This window comes from Pseudophryne corroboree, chromosome 4 (assembly GCF_028390025.1).
Source record: "Pseudophryne corroboree isolate aPseCor3 chromosome 4, aPseCor3.hap2, whole genome shotgun sequence".
In the NCBI taxonomy this organism is placed as follows: Eukaryota; Metazoa; Chordata; class Amphibia; order Anura; family Myobatrachidae; genus Pseudophryne; species Pseudophryne corroboree.
Window position 1 is genome coordinate 540,270,403 of NC_086447.1, and position 25,381 is coordinate 540,295,783.

A 25,381-nucleotide genomic window follows, 5' to 3' on the forward strand; every position below is an offset into this window, starting at 1 on the left:
ATCCAGAAGTTGGACTTCAATTTGGAGGCCCTTGCACAAACTGGCTTTATTTTACCTAAGTTGCGCCCCCTCCAGTGTGTACTCCGAAAGAGTGTTCAGTGCACCCGCTCACCTTGTCAGCAATCGGCGTACGAGGTTACTTCCAGAAAATGTGGAGAAGATGATGTTCATCAAAATTAATTTTAATCAATTCCTCCGTGGAGACATTCACCAGCAATTGCCTCCAGAAAGTACACAGGGACCTGAGATGGTGGATTCCAGTGGGGACGAATTAATAATCTGTGAGGAGGGGGATGTACACAGTGAAAGGGGTGAGGAATTGGACGATGAGGAGGAGGTGGACATCTTGCCTCTGTAGAGCCAGTTTGTGCAAGGAGAGATTGATTGCTTCTTTTTTGGTGGGGGCCCAAACCAACCAGTCATTTCAGTCACAGATGTGTGGCAGACCCTGTCGCTGAAATGATGGGTTTGTTAAAGTGTGCATGTCCTGTTTATACAACATAAGGGTGGGTGGGAGGGCCCAAGGACAATTCCATCTTGCACCTTTTTTTTCTTTCATTTTTCTTTGCATCATGTGCTGTTTGGGGACTATTTTTTTTAATCTGCCATCCTGTCTGACACTGCAGTGCCACTCCTAGATGGGCCAGGTGTTTGTGTCAGCCACTTGGGTCGCTTAGCTTAGTCACACAGCTACCTCATTGCGCCTCTTTTTTCTTTGCATCATGTGCTGTTTGGGTACTATTTTTTTAATCTGCCATCCTGTCTGACACTGCAGTGCCACTCCTAGATGGGCCAGGTGTTTGTGTCGGCCATTTGGGTCGCTCAGCTTAGTCATCCAGCGACCTCGGTGCAAATTTTAGGACTAAAAATAATATTGTGAGGTGTGAGGTGCTTAGAATAGACTGGAAATGAGTGGAAATTATGGTTATTGAGGTTATTAATACTATGGGATCAAAATGACCCCCAAATTCTATGATTTAAGCTGTTTTTGAGGGTTTTTTGTAAAAAAACACCCGAATCCAAAACACAACCGAATCCGACAAAAAAAATTCAGGGAGGTTTTGCCAAAATGCGTCCGAATCCAAAACACGGCAGTGGAACCGAATCCAAAGCCAAAACACAAAACCCGAAAAATGTCCGGTGCACATCACTACTTATAATATAAACCATCCATATTATTATTATTATTATTATTACAGGTTGAGTATCCCTTATCCAAATATTTCAAAATACGGAATATTCCGAAATACGGACTTTTTTGAGTGAGAGTGAGATAGTGAAACCTTTGTTTTCTGATGGCTCAATGTGCACAAACTTTGTTTAATACACAAAGTTATTAAAAATATTGTATTATAAGACCTTCAGGCTGTGTGTATAAGGTGCATATGAAACATAAATGAATTGTGTGAATGTACACACACTTTGTTTAATGCACAAAGTTATAAAAAATATATTGGCTAAAATGACCTTCAGGCTGTGTATATAAGGTGTATATGAAACATAAATGCATTCTGTGCTTAGATTTAGGTTCCATCACCATGATATCTCATTATGGTATGCAATTATTCCAAAATACGGAAAAATCCGATATCCAAAATACCTCTGGTCCCAAGCATTTTGGATAAGGGATACTCAACCTGTATTATTATTATTTGATAAACAACTACCTCAAGCAATGCTTCCACATAACTTTTTAAGAGTCGCAAGTATGTTTGCTAAGGAAACAGTGTGAAATGTACTGTGGAGCTGCTGATAAAGAAAGTAGGGAGGAAAATGTCTATTTATATCCAGCAAAAGCCTATAGGAGACCTTAAAAAGGGACAGCCGAAGCAAAGGTAAGCTGATTAGAGCCATCAAGAGACAAGTTGCAAAGAACAGAGTGCCTGGGACTTGCGTTGCCACAGTCAGTTCTTGGGTTCCAGCACCATGAAGAAGATGGACTGAGTTGCAAGATGCATATTAACAGGACTGAATCTCTGAAGTCAACATTTTAGACACAAATAAAATTGGAGCTCTGTAGACACTGCTGGAGGATAGTGGTTTCCACGTTCGGTCTTGTTCTCATAGTAATGGAGGCATGCTAACTGAGCATGAGGAACCTGTGGCCTATTGTACCTTCTTCTGCTTGTGCACCTTACCACATTTTCTTCTTCCTCCATCCTCCACAGCAGTAGGACATGCCCATGAGTGTCCCTGTGTGTAATTGAAACTACAGATGTAGTGGTGCCAACTACAAGTACTACTGATACCAGTACATGTATATATTATTCCATGCTTTTGCCCAGACACAGCACGCTACCTCTGGTAACCCAAGTCTGGCAGGGTCTGTATCATACTGCATGTATCTGACTGTGGTGTGCTGCAATAACCCTTTGTTGTTTTACACTCTGTTGTTCTACCTGTTTAATAAACCAAAGACATGTTAAACTATTCAACATGTGGACTGACCTCCATCATACAATTCTGACACTTATGTCAAAAACTTTAGGTTCTGCCAAAAGACATAGACTAATATAGAGAACTTAAGGAGACTGTGTAGGATGCCATTGTAGTTTTGTATGCCGTTCTCCAGTGTTCTAAACCTCAGAAAATGAGTGCTGTATACCTTCTCGAGTTCTAAACTCATCACTGTGTCTAGTGCTCCATTGCCTTTATTACAATACTGTGTGCCATGTTCCAGTGTCCTAACTTCACCAGTGTGTGCTTTACACCAATGTGCTTATCATACTCTTATGTGAAGTGCTCCAGCATTCTAACTTCACTACCATGTGCTGTACACCCGTGTCCCAACCACAAACCTGTGTTCGTTTATCCAGTATTATAAATATTACCGCCATGTATGGTCTCTAGTACACCTTTCTCCAGGGTTCATGCATGCTTCTGTTGGCATGCCTGGACCCCATCTCATTTCCTCAAGTTCTCTATACTAATGTGTGACTACAGAGCTCCAATTCTGCACCTCCTCCACGTTTTTCCACATGTTTTAGGCTTCAGAGGTTCAGTCCAGATACTGTAAATCTTACAACTCAGTCAATCTCCTTCCTGACTTTTTTTCTAGTGCAACCTAGTTTCTCCTATGAAGTCTTGCACACACCCAGTCCTTTGTCCCTCAAACCCCCTTGTGGAAATCTGTTGAAGACCAGTGCCCCATTAGATGCCATGCCTCTGGGAAAGCCAAATCAAAACAGAACTGGCAGTACAAAGCCATCACTTTCCAGTGGCCTGCTGGCACGTGTGCTACTATGCACTATAAGGAGTGCCTCTAAAAATGCACCTTTATTCCAACCAACTGATCCCACTGGGCAGTGGATGCTACTGTTTCCCAACAAATGCACTGCACTACCAAGGTGGATTTTATCAAATTATTAAATGAGGCCCACTTTGTCACGTTTGGCTTAACACCTGTTTTGCATAATGACTATAAGTGCTGTTTTTTAGAAGAGGTGATATTGCCCATAGCAATCAATCACATTCTACATATCATTTATCTAGCTCCTTCTATCTAGAAGATATTATGTAGAATCTGTTTGGTTGATATGGGCAACATCTCCACTTCTAAAAACCTGCACTTAAATATACCCCTAATTGTTAAAAATAAAAAAAATCTAAGATGTTCCACTCAGGACAGAGCACAGAAAACAGTGTCCTTTTTATGCTAATGAGATTCGCCCCAAATTACATACTATGCTTACTTCTATGAGCTGATTTCCACCAGTAACTCACAGCTTCCCTGCTGTAGAAGGGCAGCACACTGACCAATAATGTCAGAATGGGTGTTTTAGTATCATGTGAGGAGGACTAGTGGGTAGAGTACAGGACACCGTAAAGTAACACCCATGTACAGTATGTAACACCCATACACACTAAGAAGGCACTAAAGGCAACTCATTTATGTTGAATTACATTACAAGATCATGCATTACAAGCAAAGTGAAAGTGCAGAATTATTATAAACCTGTGTTTTACTTAAATATGTTTTATGAAGTGACAATCTCCCTGACAATTTTAAAGTTGGAAAATAAGCCAGCAAAGCATGTAAAATGCTCCTTGTATAATGGAATGACAATAATCATTTTCAGCAAACTAAAGCTCTTTATGCAGTTAAAATTCAGTTATCCTAATGGAAAATGCAAGTAGTGCTCAGTATGAAAACCAGTGTACTGTAATTCATCCGCCTGGCCTGTTTCCAAATTATAGCTGTGTGGTTAAACAGTTATAAAAAAAAGCATTTAACTTGTGCTTTTTCCTCTGGCAGACTAGTATAATCTGCAAGCAAATATCTTCTCTTTAGGTAATGTAATATACTTAACAGAAGGCAGACATTACTAGCATCCCTCAGTGTTGTGTAATGATAATCATTTCACACAGAAAGAAGTGTGTCTATTTCACTATTATAGCTTTCATGTAGTCTGATTTCAAATATATAAAACAGACATAGACCAGCCAGATATGTGTATTATTAATGGTCTACATAAAGCATTAGCAAGTTAGCAACTTCTGTAAAAAAAAGAAAAAAAGAAAACACCTTTAAAACACGCACAAACAGCATTTGTTTTTCATCTCTTTTTCCTTTTATTACCTTACAGCTGCACTGTCCTGTCACTTCAGCACAGGGACATTTATGTGTTTCTTGATCGCAGCTCTCCGGTTTACTTCCCGCCAACAAGCAATCACAGCTAACACAGTGCGGATAATTCCAGTATCCCACTCTGCAAGTATTGCATTTGTCCCCAAAGAAATTTGGACGGCAGAAACAGCAGCCTGTGTCTGGATTACACTGTGTACTTAGAGATCCTGGACCAGCACAGTCGCAAGCCTGCAGGAAAACAAAATAAGATGTACATAAACTATTTTGTTGTTTTTACTCATGGAACTATTATCTAGGGCAGCAGAATCTGCACTATTTGAACTGGCTCATTTTACATTTTTTACTTATTGAGAAAAGTGCACAGTAATGAAAAATCAGGTATTTTATCATAATTATACTTTAAGTGAATATGCTTAAATACAACAATAGAGTGATTAAAGCTAGTAGGGATTTAGGGCCTAATTTAGAGATGGACGCAGTGGCTGTGCTAAAATCTGAAAAAGCTGCAGGCTACACCCACTGCTGGCTTCTTTGATCCAATTCTGTGCATGATCACCAGAGTTACCCTTAGCATACCCAGGATGCCCAGTGACGTCATGCTGCTGCTTCTTTGATCCAATTCTGTGCATGATCACCAGAGTTACCCTTAGGATACCCAGGATGCCCAGTGACGTCATGCTGCTGGAGCCAGTGAAGCTGCATCTGAGGGCGCAACCACTGGCTTCAGCATCTGCACATGGATAATACACAAATCTACCTATTCTTCCCAGATTTGTCACCATCTGTATTGGACCATTTCGCTAATTGTTTTTCTGCCAATTCATCTTGGATGTCTTCTCACCACTTCAAACTTAATATTTCCAAAACTGAATGAATTATATTTCCATTGGCTAATAGTAAACCTGATATCTCTATCACTGTTGGGAATTCGACAATCAATCCTACCCCACAAGGTCACTGCTTAGGTGTCATCCGTAACTCTGAACTGTCATTTGTTCCCCACATTCAATCTGTCTCAGAATCATGTTACATGCATCTAAAAAAAGACAATAATAAAGCTCTAACCCATACTCTCATTATCTCCCGCACCGATTATTGAATAGTCCTCTTACTGGTCTTACCAAAATATCCCCCAACTCTACCTCTTTGCTTGTCTCTCATCCACACTCATTATTTTCTTCCATTCACAATTGCAGGACTTTCTTTAGGCTGCACCCACTCTGTGGAATGCCCTCCCATGCACAATAAGACTCTCCGTTAGTCTCCAAATCTTCAACCGTTTCCCGAAAACTCACTGCTTCAGAGAAGCATATCAAATTCACAAACCGCCCACGTAACCTTCATAAACTTTCCTATCCAATTATATCCTCACTATACAGTCCACACATATCCTCACATATTTTCTCTTTCTTCACTTTCCCACCCAACATTGGCCCTCATTCCGAGTTGTTCGCTCGTTAGCTGCTTTTAGCAGCATTGCACACGCTAAGCCGCCGCCCTCTGGGAGTGTTTCTTAGCTTAGCAGAATTGCGAATTGAAATTTCTTAGCAGTTTCTGAGTAGCTCCAGACTTACTCCTACATTGCGATCAGTTCAGTCAGTTTCGTTCCTGGTTTGACGTCACAAACACACCCAGCGTTCGCCCAGACACTCCCCCGTTTTTTCAGACACTCCTGCGTTTTTCCCAGAAACGCCAGCGTTTTTTCGCACACTCCCAGAAAATGGCCAGTTTCTGCCCAGAAACACCCACTTCCTGTCAATCACACTACGATCACCAGAACGATGAAAAATCCTCGTTATGCCGTGAGTAAAATACCTAACTTTTGAGTAAAAGAACTAAGCGCATGCGCTCTGCGAACCTTCCGCATGTGCAGTAAGCGACTAATCGCAATATAGCGAAACTCGGCAATGAGCGAACAACTCGGAATGAGGGCCATTGCTGTTTGACCATATCATACAGCCCAGCAATCTGGTGGACCATTATGCAATAGATAACTATCATCCTTGTATATCAATGCCTATTCCCTTTTAGATTGTATATGACTGTTATTTCCCAGTTCTGTTTTATTACTGTTGTTTCCAACCGTAAAGCGCAATGGAAGTTGCTGCACTATATACTGGAAGAAACTGTTAATAAATAATGCTCAGGAAATGGGGCCATCATGCCCCTGATTTCTAAAAGACTGCCTGTTGCCGCCCCCAAACACCAGCAGCATATCAATCATCTGTGGCTTTGGGGCACTGCGACAGACAACACAGAAATAGATTTGCACATGTGGAGATCTGCAAAAAGCGGAGATGTGGGTAAATATCACATTTCCATAAATCTCTGAATTAGGCCCTTAATGTGGCAAAATGTAAAATATAAGGCAACAAATCTGCAATTTTTGCCATTCAATAATTTTCTATAAAAATGGCTTCATTTTCCGACACAGTTGATGTATAAGATTTATAAATAGATTTACAAATACATTATATTTATTGATTCACATTATTGTTTTTATTGTAATCATTCAGGTGAAGGAAGTTCATATACTGTGTAATATTTTTCAACATATTCCCTGTAGTATAGAAGACACAGGGGCAATTCAATTAGCGCCTACAAGGTGCCAACATACAGTATCTGTTGCTTTCCATCACTCCACAACCACCAATGTCACAAATTTTTCCTTACACCCCATTGGTGTGTGCAGTGTCGTAGCACCGTAATTAGCAGTGATATGCGTAGCTGCAAATACTGACTGAACATCACTTTTAATTGAATTGTCCCAGTATACTCAACTGCAAATTCAAGGCTTAAAGCTACCTACAAGTATTACATTGACATCATAAGAGGGTTATTCAGACTGATCGCTCCTCTGAAAATTTGCAGAGGAATGCGATCAGATAGCCGCCACTCAGACAGGCTGAAAAGACACCCCGTGCAAGTCTGAGTATGACTTGCGAAAATCTCGGTGATCGCCGGACAGCTGCAAATCCGTTCACAACTCACTCACCGTCTACTGATTTTTCTAGTCTGTGCAGTCTGTGCGTAGCCCATGACCTACTCCTACAGTACGATAGAATCAGGCTGATTGGGGCCAGAGCTGACGTCACACCCCCTCCCTGAAAATGCTTGGCCACCCTGCATTTTTCCTAACTCTCCCAGAAAACACCCAGTTACCACCCCCAAATGCCGACTTCCTGTCAATCAACTTGCGTACAGCTAGTGATCAAGAAAGTCACTGGATTTTTTCGATGTTTGGCCTCGCACATGCATACTATAATCAGTACGCATGCGCAGTCGATCGATAATCGGCCAGCTAGTGAATTCGCACAACAGCAATAAGGTTTGAATAACCCCCTAAGTTTTGTCATTCTATGTGCTGTTACTGTGTTCACCTTTCCTATCGCAATGCTCTGGACACTGCCAAACAAACATACTTTCTATCTCTCATCACCACTCAGGTTTTAAATGAATTACACCTTTTAAAATACATTTAACTCTCTTCTCAGCACTGCCATACCATCTCCTCCAATGGAGGCTGCACGCGGGTCTCCCCCTTTCTTAAAACACCTCTGCCTCTCACTGCCACCAAACTACAGGATCTCTGTTCAATTTCCTGCCTTATGTAATAAGACTTTCCTCAAGTGCACACTGATGAGGATGACTAGTAGCAAACCAAGCACTGTAGAATTCATACGCCTGTACACACGGGCACATATATGCCTTTATTTCCCTGCGCACAGTACAAGAGCACATACACATGATTTCTCTCAGACCTGCATCAAATCCTCTGTGGCAGAGAAATTCCAATGTATAATGTCTGCAAAGCATCTACCTGACAACAGCAAATTGGCATCTTAGTGCAGGAGAGATACACTATAGTACAAACCAACACTAGTTTCTCCAGTAATAATATCATACACTTTTTTCCTAGTTTAATAACTCAGCATGATACTATTGAGGTGAATGAGATTATAGCATCATTCATAACCAATTTCTGACAATAGTAGCCGGGCACGGTTCTAATCAGCAAGTCTCATGTTCTGCTGGTGTTCTGCTGCCAGACCTGTGTTCTGGTATGAGCGTAGCTTCCAGCTTGGCACAAAGATAAAAGAAGCTCTGACAATAAAAAGCAGCCTCGCTGTAAATGAGTGTTCATAGATTCTCTGCTGTAATCATTTAAGCATTTTAAATGCCTAAAGGAGAGATTCAAGGTCAGTGCAACAATTTGTTTGATGTGGGCGCTACTAGTTATATAGCAATTTACATTACAAGCACACTGTTCATAATGGTGAGAAAATGATAAAATGATGATAGCATAATGTAAAGGCTGTGACATTGTATAAGTATTGGAAGAGATATATAGGAGAATACACGTAACATCAAAGTTTGCAGATGTAAAAGCTGTATTGTTTGTATTGCAGAGCTTCACTGCTAACTGGATCATCTCTATGGTAGCAAAACGCTATTCCACAGTTATATAAAGTGCATAATAGTTATTAACAATAATATACATACCAGAGGCCTTATACCATATGTTGCACTTCAGAAAATATGGAATTATTGTTGCATTTCACTTTTATATATTTTGTTAGCTTTTCTTTTTTTATGTTACAGGTATTTCATAACAATTTGTAAGTTTATTTTATTCAAGGTCAAACAGTAATAAAACCACAAAAATATAAGCAAGTCCTATGGAACCAATGGTTTACAGGTGCTATCATATTAAAGCAAGAAACATAAACAATAAAAAAGGTAAACACTTTGGGCGGTATTCAAATGATATATCACGCCCAATCTCCTTTCTAAAGTGATCCCCGTTATTGCGCATATTGCACCCATAGTAATCAGATTTAGCTGCGTAAAGGGTTAGGGCGCCCTCACTACTCCAGGTCTAGCGAGCTGAAATGATTATACCACGCCCGTCAGTAGAAACAGAACGGGTGTAGAAGGGGGTGTAAAGAATTTAATACTGCCCTTTATGTTCAAGGGATGTTGACATAAACAAGAATCTAGAAAAGATTGTTGATTAAGAGTTTTTCTCTATATAATGAACAGGCTAGCGAGTGGGAAGGAGGAGCAACCAGTAGGGGAGAACAGGGAGAAGAGAAGTCCAGAGTGAAATTAAGTGTAAATATAAAGGAAATGAAAGAGAATAATTACGAAGAAATAGACAAATTATTGAAGTTGAACAGGAAACTGCTTTTGCTGAGTTATTAATAATTGCTGTCATATATTCCATGTCATAAACATACCATACTTTTATGACCATCTGCAAAAGAGGGCTGCAACTGAGAATTACAATCTAACAGTACTTCTAGTTGCATGCAGAAATGAAGTAGCAAATAAATTGTGATCTGTGTTACGTAGTGACTGGTTGGACCAAGCATGACAGATACAGTACTTGGGCAGGAGGGAAAGGTGGATTTGAAGAACAAACGGTATATCATTTTTAAGGGCAGACTAGTAAAGTGACAACTTGTGGTATATAAAGAAAGGCCTGAATGCTGAGTGGTTTCTCCAAATTTGTATAGTGCAATTATATACTATACTACATCATTTTACAATTGGAAGCAAGCATAGTGGAAAAAGAAATTAGGATTGTGTGTTGAGAAAAAAAGCAAGCTAAAAAGGGCACAACCTATAGGAAAATTGGAGTTGGATATATGCAGCTAAGTGACACAGATTACATATTGGTCCAGCCAAATATTAATGGCAAAACATTTAGTGGAGATGTATGATACTGCCAAATATGCTTAGCTGTAATGGTTTTAAAAAAACAATTACAACTAGCTTCATATAGTTAAAATGACCAGACTTCCTACACAGGAGCAAACACAGTAGCTCCATGTGTTAGGTGTTTGACAGTAGTACATGAGGTTGAGAGTCTGAGTGCCATGTATGGCATGTTGAGAAATGTGTGTTGGCTTTTCTTTAATACAGGGTGATGTAATGTAACTAAAGGTGCACATATCATACAGTACATAAGCCTGGAACAGCAAAATGCAACCAGAATCACGTTCTTTGGATGCACCAGACATGCAGACTGCATTGTGAAACAACCCCTGGTGCCTCCTAAGGATGCTCTGGACAGTTCTGTGCTTACAGTGACAAGTGGCCCCGCCCCATCCGCATGACCTGTCATGACATAATGTGCTTGAAGTGCGTGGCCATCACAGGGTGCTAGTAAATTCAGTTATATCACTACAGCCCACTATGAATACAAATGGAGATCTGCCACAGACTTAGGAAACAAGATCATGGGCAATGTTGGTGACCAGAGGGGTTGGTGTGGGTGGTTTGAGGAAAATATCTTAATACTGTATGTATTAAATATGTGTTTGATGTTAGAAGGCTGGGTGGAGATGCTAGCTTGCAAGTGCAGTATATTAATTTGTCAGTCAGCCAAACATTTTTGACAGGGTAGTAGATACACCAGTAGCAATATATTTGAGGAAGCCATGAAAAGTACAAGATTTCACCAATTATGGTCTATTATGTGGGAGAATTTGTGAAGGCAGCACGTTTCTTCATTATGTCATGACTGAGATTGTGGCTGATGCTGAGAAGCAGTAGTAATTTGAGCCACTTGATCAAAACTGTTGCTAAGGATATTGACAGATGCCTACAAGTGGGTAGGTGCATATCAGATGTGAGCAAAGAGGATAGTCCACACGTTTATTCTTTATAGAATATAAAAGGATATACATGATAGAAAACAGCAGTTAATACAATAAGGCATGGGTCTTCAACCTGTGGCCCTCCAGCTGCTGTGAAACTACACATCCCAGCATGCCCTGCCACAATTTTGCTATTAAGGTATGCTAAAACTGAGGCAGGGCATGCTGGGATGTGTAGTTCCACAGCAGCTGGAGGGTCGCAGGTTGAAGACCCATGCAATAAGGTATCAATCTCTCTTGGGCTAAATACTGTACAGCCTTACAGCACTATGATGCTCAAATAACACAGTGACAGACTTGGGCACATGCAAATACTTTTATAATGGCATGTAAGTAAGTCTTGCAACTGCAGTCTAGACAGTCTGACATTTAAGTTTGGTGAATAATAATTACTCAGACATGTGATGTTATTTAGAAAGATGAGATATGCACAATAACACACAGTTAAGTGACAACATGTAGCGATCAACCATTGCACTACCAGATCAGGAAAGAATAATGTACAAATATGGATATCATTTTTGGAATGAAGTTGAAGGTTGTTGAAAATGAAAATAATTTAGGTTTCTTCAGATATGAGGAGTCTTTGTTGAGTTAGAATGCAAATAGGTTAATGTAGTGGAGGAAACAGTGCAGTCAGTTGGGTTATACCCAGTAGAGGCGGAATTACCATTGGTGCAGCAGGTGCAATGCACTGGGGCCCCTGAGGACTAAAGGGCCCACTGCTGCCCAGACCAGCAATGAGTTATCCCCTGCCCCCCCCCTGAAGGCCATTTTAAGAGAGCAGGGTGGGCCCCACTGCCCAACAAACCTCCCCCTTACAATAGGGAGACAGGACTGACCTTGTGTGTGTCAGACTGATAGAGGAGTCCTGCCACCTATCAGTGCTGATGATCACAGCTACTTACTGCCTCTTATTAAAAGACAGTTGTACATTCTTTCTGATGCACTGCTGTCTGTGACTTAATGGCAGCTCACACTCAGTGTAACTGGCACTGTCAGAGTCTGTCTGACCAATGCCAACCTGAGGAAAGCACAAGGAGTGGGGGCCCCTGTAACAGACAGAGCAGAGGCCACTGCGTTCCTGCCCTCACCAATGTATATGCACCCTGTTCTGTGCCATGCAGGACATTGTACTCCTGTCACCCTCTACCTCTCCCTGTCACCCACTGCTGTGGGGCATATTGTGAACTCGGGTTTGGGTGGAGGAGGGGGGCCCAAATTATATTTTTGCACCTGGGCCCACCATTCACAAGTACCGCCACTGATACCCAGTGATGGCCATCACACACTGCAAGATAAATAGGGAGAATCCTTTAATTCTTTGAAAGAAGATTTTTTTATTTTTTTTTACAGGACTTGCTGACAAATTTTTTTCTACAAATATGTTGTCAGAAATTGATAATTTTTTTATGGTTTATTAAGTCAAGAACAATTATTTAAAACTTTTTTTTCTGTTTAAGTAAAAAACACCATCCAGGAGCATGTCTGGAAGACTACTGTAGCATCATTCCCCATTGATGTACAATATAATCTTTCCAAAATCCTTGCAGCCATAGATCGTCCTCTAGCAATTGACACCTTTTCCCCACTCTCTAGCATTTTCCCATCCCTATGTGTAATAAATTCTCCAGTTGCTTCCCCCATCCCGGGCCAGTTGTACTATATTCCCAGTCACAATATCACCCACCACTAGTGTCCAGTTGTCACTACTGAAGCACACTGTAGCTCCCCCAATACCCCCAGTGGCAAAAATCTTCCTGTGACAAAAGATCCCCAGTGGCAATATATTTATTGGGGTATTACCTCCCCCCACCTCCCCCTTAGTGGCTACAGATGCTTCCCAACCCCACAGTGGTATTTACCCCTCCCCCTCATGTAGACACAATAGAGGGGGGTTCAGTGCAGACTTATCATCAGTCCCCAGCTAATCTCTACTCTAAGTACAGAGTTCAGTGAAATAGTCGTCAGAGTGCAGCAACAGTTTCCTCTCTTGCACGGAAGTACACTTTTGTTATGAACTGCAAAGCATTCTTGTGCGCAAATTTGGCTCATTTGATGCAAGAAGTCAGAGGCAGCTATATCTCAGCTGGGGCGTTAAGCACAGGAGGATACTGTTTCTATACATAAGCAGAACTAATTTCTTATTTAAAATGCCAAGGGACAGGGCAGGTACAGTCACATGGGATGCAACTATATCAGTAGAAGCCCATAAGGCAGCAATTGCATTCCATGCAATCTCGTCTGTTAAGTAATTTGCCTGTTCTCATTTTATTATTATTATTTACAACACCAATTTTACAGTGCCTTATAGAGAGAATATTTGTCATTCCCATGAGTCCCTGCCCCATTGGAGCTTACAGTTTACATTTATTAATGCACAAGCATATACCCACAAACACTTTTTTTTAGTTAGCAATTAATCTACAGTGTGCTTATGGCATGTGGGCAGGGATGGCCATCGGTGGGTTATCCATTGATATTTACCATCAATGGTACCATTGATGGATAACCTCGTTGGTGAGAAACCATCTGTATGGGAGCGATTGATGGTTTCACCTATCAGTGGTCATCCTCTACTTTAGTATTGAGTGAGCAGTGGGCCAATCAGGACCCGGGGGGTGGCTTCATGTGTGTCGGGGGGCAGAGCTATTCATTGCTAAATGTGGGAGGAAACAGAAGTACATCGAGGAGACCACCTAAACTTATAAGCTCCACACAAATTGGACCTTGATCAACAATCACACTCATGACCACAGTGCTGTGAGGCAGTAGTGCTAATCACTGTGCTAACATGCTGCTCCATGCAAAGCATGTTGGGCAGCATGTGTATTGTATTGCAAAATATTTAAATACAATATGAAAAATAATTGTATAATAAGTGATTGTATCCTTCAACTGCAGTCTAAGGGTGGGATTCAAATGATATATCACGCTTAATTTCCTTTCTAAAATGATCTCTGTTATTGCGCATATTGCACCCATAGTAATCAGGTTTAGCTGTGTAAAGGGTTGGGTGCCTCGCTACTCCAGGGGTAGTGAGCTGAAATAATGATACCATGCCCCTGAAGGCAGAAACAGAACGGGTGTGGAAAAGGGTGAAAAGAATCGAATCCTGCCCTATATATATATATATATATATATAAAAGCAAAAGCCCTCACTGACTGACTGACTGACTCATCACCAAGTGGGACATGTACTAAGCAGTGATAAAAGTGGAAAAGTGAGCCAGTAGAGAAGTTGCCAACCAATCAGCATTGACGTAACATTTATAATTTGCATACTTTCAAAATATACAGAGCAGCTGATTGGTTGCCATGGGCAACTTCTCCACTTTTATCACTGCTTAGTACATGTCCCCCTAATTCTCTTAGTTCTCGATATGTTAGGAAGCTGAACTATAACATAAGTATTCTTCATATGGGAAATAGAAAAACTATGTAATTAGGATATTAATAAACCTCCCCTAAGAGGCTGAAAATGGGGTTGACATAATGACATCATTACCTATGCATGGCTTGCGTTGCGTGAACGAGAACGCCCAAATGGACAATTGGATCAAAATCTTGATTTAATAAACTACAAAAATAGTCCTGTCACTTTTTACCCTATCTGCTACGGGTGCTCCTCGGGTAATGCCAAGAACCATGGATTAATATTTACTTACATTAAGACAGCTCATATTTACATATCTATAGATTTACCTAATTTTTAACACTCATTTAATATTTACAACCGTGAAAATCAGAAACTCCCGTACAAAGAACAGCTAGTCTAATAATAAATGCAGGTACATATGGTACACATTGTTAATAATGATTAACAATTCAGTTAAATATTCCTTTTAACATGTGCATTTACATTTTTTATATCAAGGACTGAGGTATGAGTGGCAGTTACAAGGGTGCTAGGTATTAAATAGTTGTATTATGCATAACACAGTTCAATAGTGACCTTTAAACGATCCACTTTGTCTTTGTAAAAACATGTTTACCAAAGTAGGGCACGAACTATGGGAACCATTGAGACTCCTTCACATTACAGTATGTTTAATAATATGAACATATGTTCTGACATTTATACTGGGATGCTAATGCACCTCTTTTGTCACCTGTACTGTATATGTGTGTGTGTCTGTGTGCACTTTATGGTAAACGTAAATCCCATTTCCTGTACAAGACATCTATTGATTTACAGCAACAGACAGCTAATAAGTGCAATCACATGATTAAATAGCAGGTGACAAAGTAACGTCAAAATGATTTCACCCTTTATAAATGTTTTTCTGTTTATATGAATTATAAATGTAGTGCTTTATTGTTAGTAAAATAGAAATATTACATAAGATGCTAAAATAAAATGTCAATATACACAGAATTATAGCAGTAGCTTAACTATCTTTGTTGTTACCTCAGACAGCAAGAGTCCATGCAGGTGGATGCGGTGCATCTGGTAATTTTGGGGCATGTACTTAATGCTCCAATTTTTTTACATGGAATATTGACAGCCTGGTATAAAGTTACATACACTTACCCCCATGTTTTTAACAATTTGTTTTGCTTGGAAATGTGCATTCTCTATTAGGCATCAATAGTGCTGGAGACCATTACTATTACCAGTACAATTTGCCTTGCTTCTCCTGCAGATAATATGGTGTATAGTATGGTCCGGTGTATATGGACACAGACTACATCTGTTAGCAATTGAGCAACATACCTTTGTTGTAGTAGAAATAAATACAGTAAGAATGCTTCCATAGGATTTGCTCATCCTGGGACCTACACACAATTTGCCCTCTGCAAGTATTATAATAAAACACGATATAGAGCAAGCGGTAGAAAATACAAAGGTTCTAATGCCCATATCTCTCCCAAAGTAGCATCAGTAAATACATTTGATGTGTTTGGTTGTTTATTTTTCAAAATGGTATGTCTTGTTGGTCTACCATCTTATTCTGACAGATGTGGTGTTTAATTCAAATATACACCTCGTAAAATGAAGGAAAAAGGCATTCTCATTTTCAATTGGAGATTGTGATATGAAAACCTTTGTACAGAATCCAACATACAGTATTTCTGTTTTAGAAGGTGGAACAATGCCAAAGCAAGAACCAAAAATTGTTTCTTGGTGGTGGTATTGCAAAAAATGCACACATTTACTTTTAGTTCACTTTCTTAAAATTTCAATAGGAACACATTTTTGGGGGACATTTTAGATACAGTAGAACATGGATGAGGCTGTGCGCTACAGCTGAGAAGCCCCGGGTGGTCTCAGCGCGATGGTTCGGCAACAGACTCAGGCGTATGGGGAAGGCAGCACTCACTCTACGTCCCGTCCAGCAAGATCAACGCGTTTCGGAGGTCCGCCTCCTTTGTCAAGACCTGTCAAATCTGCACAGCCTCATCCGAAGGAGGGTACGATTAACCACTGTTTTAAAGGATTTTACATATCATTTTACTTGGTTTTATATTGTGAATTTGTGAATAAAAATCCTTGATGGAATTCCTTTTACGTCTTTATTATACCCACATGGTACCTGTGTTAACATTGAGCCATGGAGGAGTGTAACAGTGCCGGATACACCATCAAGGGCAGAGACAGTTTAAAGATCCCTTTTGTGGAACGTAACAAGGGGCTTTAAAGTAAGTGTCAGTCCATATGCTAAAGGGAAAAAGACACGTTTACTGCCTCTCTGCTAACTGGAGCTAATTCCTTCTAATCCTGTAAAACACACGTTTTATACTAATTGATATTTACGTTTTTTTATGACTTTGTGATATTTAAGCCAGTGCTAAATGTTCACACTCATTCGAGATTGTGTATTTATGTCAACTGGTATAGGTGTTTACCAGGAGAGTGAAACAAGCTGCTGACTTGGTGGCGCTAGGAGAGGAAGATAATTTGTTTCTATACATAAGTGACTATTGAAGGAGTTAAGAGCTGTGACAGAAAGCACCTTTATGTAGTATTATGAAGTCTGTGTGTTACGGCCAAACCCCCCAGTAACAAACTGCAGGACAATAGGTTGTAATCAAAAGCCACTCTGAATATAGTATATCATTAGTAGTAATTCAGAATTAGTAATTCATTAGTAGTAGTAATTCATTAGTAGTAATTCATGCCAATAATATCCCATTTCCATGGGATATTATTGGCATGCCGATATGAGATTTCTTAAACTGAAAACAAACTTCTACATAATATTGAGAGTTCAGAGAAATTTTAAAAGACAGATCTTATAAATAATTAAAAGGAGTCCTCTGAATAAACTAGCATAATAGTTTACATGCTGTCAAACATGCAGTGCGTCCCACCTTTCAGTAACTGTATCTAATAATTACAAAATATTATAGTGCCTGTTTTTACAATAAGGAGTTGATGTGGGGTTGAAAATGTGCAAAAAAAAAATAGTTGGTTTCAAACGCAGGAAAACTTCACTAAGATAATATAATTACATTGTATTATAATAATAATAATAATAATAATAATAATAATAGACATAATACAAAAAATATAAAAAAAATGTACAGTATGCATAAAAAAGTAAATACATCTTAATCACATAAATACATATGGTGTCAATCTTCTTTACAAAGATCTACAGTATGTAGATAATATTTCTGAGCTATATAAATATTTTCTTTGTATGTTATTTACTCCAGTAAAATTAAAGCATTTAAAGAAAAAAGACCCAAGATACAAGTTATGCTGAAATACTGAAATAGCAATCATGTGTCAGCAGGTATCCAAAAAGGCATAAAATGTATCAACATTGAAAAACTATAACATGTGTTCCCTGGGCATTGGCAGATTGGCCATGTAGTCCCCGCAATTTTGGCTTTAGAATTTTTTTCCTCAAATTTTTAATAAAATTATTTTCTTTCTGACCGTGGTCACTTGGGGATTGGGTTCCACACAGCAGATGGGACTCTTTGGAGCCGGCCACACATAGGCTTAACTAACTGCATCTGTTTTAACAAATGACAACAGCTGCTGTTAGCCTTTGAGACGCTGATGGTCATAATCATCAGAAGTCTGTATACTCAAATCTGATGATTGGCTTCCCATACTAGAGCTGTGGTTGCTGTATTTGTTCTGAGCAGCCACTCTGTCACTTTTCCTTAAATCTCCTCTATCAACAATCAAGCTTACAGGTGAGTGCAGTCAATCACAACAGTCTTAGATAAGAGGAGAAAGCAGAAGAGAGAAGACAGAGATATTGTGGGAAATATATCAAATCTTCTAAAGGGTGGTGATGTGGACAAGTGGACCATAGCAACCAATCAGGTACTACCTATAATTTTAGAAAACAAACACTAGCTCAAAGCTGATTGGCTGCTGTGGGCAACTTCTCTACTTGTCCACTTATCCACTCTTTAGAAAATGTAATACATTTCTGTTATCTGTGTTATCTGCAAGAAGAGGAGAGAGAACAATAAGAGTGAAAAGAAAATGGGAATGCAGGTAGAGAGTACGTAACTAGACAAGAGAGGAAGACATTGGTCGACAAGATTGGAAGAGGAGAGGTGAAGGAGAGGGGAGATAAAGGATGAGGCATGGATGTAGAGGTGCTGAGAGGGTGAGAGGGTCCGTTACTGGTTAATCTGGCATGTCCACCATACTTGCTTACTTGAGGACTTGACCCCTCTCCTGCAGCCACACACCCCAAGTCTCAGCCCTGGGTAAAGGAGAGAATTCATGAGAAAATATAGAGATGGGAAAAAGGTATAGCTGAAGGAGGAAATGCTTTTAGTTGGGTGGACGGAGAGAGAGTACTTGGAAAAGTGCTGAGGGTGACAGTACATGTATGCTAGTGGAAAAGGTATAGTGTTAACATACCTGCAGAATAAGTGCAATGGAAGAAGAAAGAATTGGAACAGCTGATAGCCCTGGAGTAAGTACAGACAGCATTCTTGAGGTTATTGTGTGTTTATGTGAATGTTTAGAGCAACTGGAAATCCTCCCTGCATTTGCAATGATTATACAGTACATCTGACTGACACACTTCTAGTTACACAACTTATTTCAAGTCTCCGAAGCCGACCCTTCAAACTAATATTTATTTACCTTTTGTTTGCAGACAATTCTGAGAGTCATACTGTGCAAAAGTGCACATGTGACATCAAAGTCTTCCCTCCTACCAGTTTAAAGATCCCTTTCACTGAATAAAAAGTTTAGCCTTTTCACCTCAAACAGTGCATTTGACTCATTTATGGTTTCAAATAACCACAAAATTAAGTGGACATTTAGAACGTCTTTAGTACTGTCTTTTTTTTACTAAAATATTATATTGGTCAAAGTGCACTTAGCAAGGGCATAATCCTTAATTCACAAAATACTGTACTTTGTGTGTGTGTGTGTGTGTGTGTGTGTGTGTGTGTGTGTGTGTGTGTGTGTGTATTCGGGTGGATGGGTTCAACAATGATTGTGTTGAAGCATATAACAGGATCTTTGCCATCTCTGAGATGGTACAATATTAATATATTTTTACAGAATGATAATATGTGCACAACAAAGAATGCCCCCACGCCCCAAAATGGTCTCTCTCCATGCCGTTATCTCAATTTAATAATCTTATCAGTGGTGGTTCCAGATGTGGGGCCACAGTGCGGTAGAAAATTCAAGTAGGGGAGCCACACTAACTGCCAGTGAGTCCTGGCCGGCTATGTTTGGCAGCGTTTGTGGGGGGCAGGTACTGTGGCTCACCTATTTGAATTTTCTACTGCACTGTAGCCCCACCTTTGGAGCAGTCACTGAATCATACACCAAAGACTCATGGGGTATATGTACTAAGCCTTGAAGAGTGAAAAAGTGGACAGAGATAAAGTACCAGCCAATCAACTCCTAACTGTCATGTTACAGGCTGTGTTTCAAAAATGACAGAAGTTGGTTGGTTGGTACTTTATCTCCATCCAATTTATCTCTCTAAAAGGCATATATCTGCTTTGCATTGTTCCACAAAACAGCAAAGAACTTAGGATCAAATAGGGTTGAGGTTACCAAAAGATTAAAAATGGGCAGACCAGATGGGCCAAGTGTTTCTTATCTGCTGTCAAATTCTCTGTTTCTATGTTTAAGTAACTCGTCTGATAACAGCATTTAAAACATTTCTGTCTCTGCAACACTGCCATAAGCTTTAAAACCAAATAATGCAGATAGGTACAAATTGCATAATATGACATCGCCAATGAGGAATTTACACCACACCTTAGCAAATTAGTGCACCATACATGGCCTCCTACTGTACCTGTTCAAGCCAACATACTTTATCTCAAGAAAAATTAAACAATTCCACAAATAAATTTTATTTGCAGTTTAACAGCATATGGAATCTAGTTTTCACTTGTCATAGACTATATATTTGTTCCAAACCAGCAGCACAATAGAGGAGAACGTGGTCTGGAAAGCATATCTATGGCAATTTTTTTATCATTTTCATTGGGGTCGGAGGGACGAGTGTCAGTAACAGTTTGATGAAATTGATAATTACACTCAGTACCACTGACATGAGATTGTTGAAACTATATTAATAAATTTTCTGACACATTTCATTTTCTTGCTTTTTAAATGACTGAAGAGTTTGTATAAATTGTATAAATTCTTTGAACTAGCATTGACTATGTTTCAGAAGTGACAAAATATGTCAGCATTTTCTGCTTGTAAAGCTTTAACTAATATATTATAAAAAAGTCACTGTATATTTCTACCCCAGATAGTTAATGGTTACTGACAAGTACAATATAAAAACGAGTCAGTTTATTTGGAGCAGTACAGAGGAAGATTTCGCAAGTCTATATACCTACTATGGGGTCTATTTAATGCGTATCGAATCCTTTCCGACGGAAAGGATCCAACAATGCAGTATTCAATTTGCGGCCAAATCCGACAGGTTTTTTTAAGGTCGGATTGACATTGTCAAAAACGGGACTAAAAGCTGTCGGATTTGGCCACAAATCCAACAAAACACGTGGATCCGCGGCTAATCTGGCGATCCACGTGTTTTCCGACAAGTCAGTATTGCTGACCTGTTGGAAAAAACGGAAGCCCCGTTGAATAGGTCAAATCACGATTCAACCTATAAAAGTCAGAAACTGCTGTCTTTCCGACAAGATGGCAGTTCCGACTATAATTGAATACACCCCAATATATAGCTAATGGCACTAATGACAAGCACTTGACAAAATAAAAAGAAAACACACTTTGTTCATAACTTACTGCATCATTGTAAGAAAATACTTTGGTTCAGATTGCAAAGAGGTGCTTGTGTCTATACATAAATATTTATGGTGTGAATGACAAACACAAGATAATTATGCTACATTATTTAAAGAAAATTCAATATTAGACATATAGTGTAGGGCCTGATGGTGGACAAAGAGGCAAACCTTCCCTTGTGTGTCCTAAAATGCAAGAACTAATGTGCAAACCCACTGTCAGCATCCGTACGTACAGTAATACTGATTGCTGCATCCTTTTAATGCCACCATTGGTAACACCATTGAAACTTACACCAGCCATATGGGAGGTGCAGATTCTCTATCTGAGTATAACCACCTACTGTAGAACATCTCTATAAGCAAACATTTTCACTGGCAGATAAAATGGACTATGTATGCGCTAAGACACCTCTCTGTCACAGCCCAGGAATGTCCAGTACATTTTCAAATTCCTGCATGTGCCTGAAATACTGTACTCCAATAGGGACTCATGCACGGTGAGATTCATACGCATGCCTAATAGCAGAAAATAAGCTTCACTATATCCGACAATCAGCAGTACATCCAGCTCTGAATCAAGCCCTGGATATTTCCATACAACTAGATAGGTAATGGTGGTAATAAGTCGTAAAAAAGACTATTGTGATTTACACCATTTAGTGTGTTTTAATAAATACACTAGCTAATATCACTACTAAATGTCTGCATATTTTTACATGTAGATAGACAATGGCAGTAATGACAATTACAGTAAATTATTGTGTTTTTTTTGTGATCAGTATTGTATTGAGGGTGTAATATGGGGGGGGGAGCAGTTGGCTGGTGTTGAAATGTACTAAGGGGAGACGTACTAAGCAGTGATAAAAGTGGAGAAGTGAGCCAGTGGAGAAGTTGCCCAGCTGCTCTGTATACTTTTATAGTATATAATTATAAATGTTACATCAATGCTGATTGGTTGCTATGGCCAACTTCTCCATTGGCTCACTTCGCTGATTTCACTGCTTAGTACATCTCCCCCTGAGTGTTGAAATTACAAAGTTGAATTTTTAAAGAACAGTCAAACAGTTGAACAAACATTGAACAACGTCAGAGACAGGACCGGTGCTAGGGTGTTCGGCGCCCTCCTGCAAAATATAAATTTACGCCCTCCCATACTTTACATGCAGGGCCGGGGGGTTAACATGGCCTCTTAGGCCCCCGAGCTGCAGGAGATCCGTGCACGCCTATGGATGTGAACTCTCTGCCCACAAACACTCTGTGCAGCGCTAGTTACGGCCCTGCACACAGACAGTGCCGTAACTAGACATTTTACCGCTGTGTGCAAGAGAGGGCATCGCCCTCCTCCCCTGCATGTAAAATAGGGGCAGTGCGCGCCGCAGGCGCGTGCAAAAAATATAGGGGCGCGGTCAGCGTGCCCTTTTTACACATTACGGCAGCCAGCGTCCCCCTTTTTACACATTACGGCAGCCAGCGGCCCCTTTTTACACATTACGGCGGACAGAGTCCCCTTTTTACACATTACGGCAGACAGCGTCCCACTTTTTACACATTCCGGCAAACAGTGTCTCCCTTTTTACACACTATGGCAGACAGCATCCCCTTTTTAAATACAAACAAACAAACACACACACACACACACACACACACTTTCTCTCTCACACTCTTTTTGCATCCCCTTACCACAATCTTGCTGGCCAGATCTACCACAGTCTGCTAGCCTGGTCCGTGTAGCTCCGCCCCCTTGGTCCGTGTAGCTCCGCCCCCTTGGTCCATGTAGCTCCACCCCCTTTCATCAGACGGCAAACTGACACTCCTCTCCTCTCACTGTCACAGGGGAGAGAGGAGAAGGAGTCATGCTGCCGGCGCTGCTGCGGCTGCCTGTCAGTGTGACATGGCACCTACCTGCACTGCATCCCTTTGCTGAGCGGGTAGCGCCGGGCCTGGTCAGAGACCAGGTAATTTCAACTTCGCCATTGACATTTTCTTCTGTACTGTCTAACCATGGCTAGGAATAAGATAATCAAAGCAAAACTCTTAGAGCTGTGTGTGCTAATGCTAGGAGCTTAGTATGTGAAGTGTGGGATGTAATGAAGTCCAAGTTCACCAAACGTTTGGGATGCTATCTAAACTAGGACATTTTTTTAAAGCTGCAAACATTTACAAGGCATGGTTATGGTCATTACATCCCGACCAATATTCCTGAAATAATTGCAATAGTTACAAGGGATGATCTCTATGGTGTGGCAATTACAGAGTCATAGTGCAATGAAAATCATGACTGGGACATAACTATAACAGGCTATACTTTATTTAGAAAGGTCAGAATGGGAAAAATTAGAGGAGTAGTAGTAATGTATGTAATAAAAAGCATAAAAACTAATTTTATAGCAAATATTGAAGAAAATACTGAGGTCCTTTGGGTGACCATAGAAATGGGGGGGAGAGACATTATTCACACTGGGGTGTTTTATAGACCACCAGGTGAAGGGAAGGAACTGGACAGGTACAGTACCTATTGCAGGAAATAATCATGGGAGACTTTCATGGGATACTTTACCTGATGTAAACTGGGAGGGGACTTTTTTGTAGGTTCCACTAGAAGTTGGGACTTTCTAAATTCCTTGCGGGGAGCCTCCCTCAAACAATTGATGAGGGAGCCCACATACAAATATGCTATTTAGACTTAATATTCACAAATGGCGACAAAATATCAGCTATAAATGTGGGTGAGAACCTAGGATCCAATAATCATTAAGCAGTATACTGCAGTTTAGTATAAAGATAGGACCTGACTCATGCCACACAAAAGCAAAGATGTTATATTTTAGGAATGTTGACTTTGCAGAGATGGGCAGATGTGTAAGCAATTTATTGGCAGATTGGAGGAACTTGTAAGGTCGAGGGAGACAAGGAAATAGCAGATCATATAAATAATTATTTTTGCTCAGTATTCACTATACAGGGTGAGGGGAAGGGGCAACATTCAGTTGCAAGGACATTCATAAAACTGTGGTAGATTCAAGTACATTTGCAGAGGAGAAGGTCCTAACAGAACTCTCAAAGATGAAAAGTGGATAAATCAATGGAGCCAGATGGGATACATCTAAGGATACTAAAAGAGCTTAAAGGGGTGCGGGAAACAACAGTAACAAAATTATTCAACCAGTCACAAGCTACAGGAGTAATTCCAGAGGCCAGGAAAAGAGTGAGTGTAGTCCCACTGCACAAAAGGGAAGCATGGATGAGTCAAGTAACTACCGATGTGGGCCAGTGCTAGGGTTTTCAGCGCCCCCCTGCAAACTATACATTTGCACCCTCCCATACTTTACAAAGGGACAGCACACATAATACCCCTTGTAGTAGTGACGCTTACACATGTAACGCCCCTTGTACCAGTGACGCTTACTCACGGAGCGCCCCCTGTACCAGTGATGCTTACACACGTAACACCCGATGTACCAGTGATGCTTACACACGTAACACCCCCTATACCAAAGACACTTACACATGTAACGCCCCCTGTACCAGTTCTGCTTACAAACATAATGCCCCCAGTAATCGTGACGCTTACACATGTAAAGCCCCCCTTTAGCAGTGACTCTTACACACATAATGCCCCCTGTAGCAGTGACACACACGTAACGCCCCCTGTAGCAGTGACACTTACACATGTAATGCCCCCTGTAGCAGTGATGCTTACACGTAATGCCTCCTGTACCAGTTCCGTTTAGACACGTAACGCCACCTGTACCAGTGATGCTTACACATAACGCCCCCTCTACCAGTGCCATTTTGAAACGTAATGCCCCCTGTACCACTGCCTCTTACACACATAACGCCCCCTGTAGCAGTGACGATTAAACATGCAATGCTCCCTGTAGCAGTGGCGATTAAACACATAATGCCCCTT

At 40.4% G+C, this 25,381-nt stretch overlaps 1 protein-coding gene across 8 annotated transcripts in view; it reads right to left on the reverse strand.

Annotated features, from left to right (window-relative positions):
• LAMA2 (laminin subunit alpha 2) overlaps positions 1-25,381 on the reverse strand; it is a 1,276,598-nt gene that overhangs the window by 488,104 nt on the left and 763,113 nt on the right. For all 8 annotated transcript variants that reach the window (XM_063917336.1, XM_063917337.1, XM_063917331.1 and 5 more), the window contains one exon: positions 4,580-4,816. In XM_063917336.1, coding sequence (XP_063773406.1) covers positions 4,580-4,816 — 237 coding nt within the window. The remainder of the gene's footprint in view (positions 1-4,579; positions 4,817-25,381) is intronic.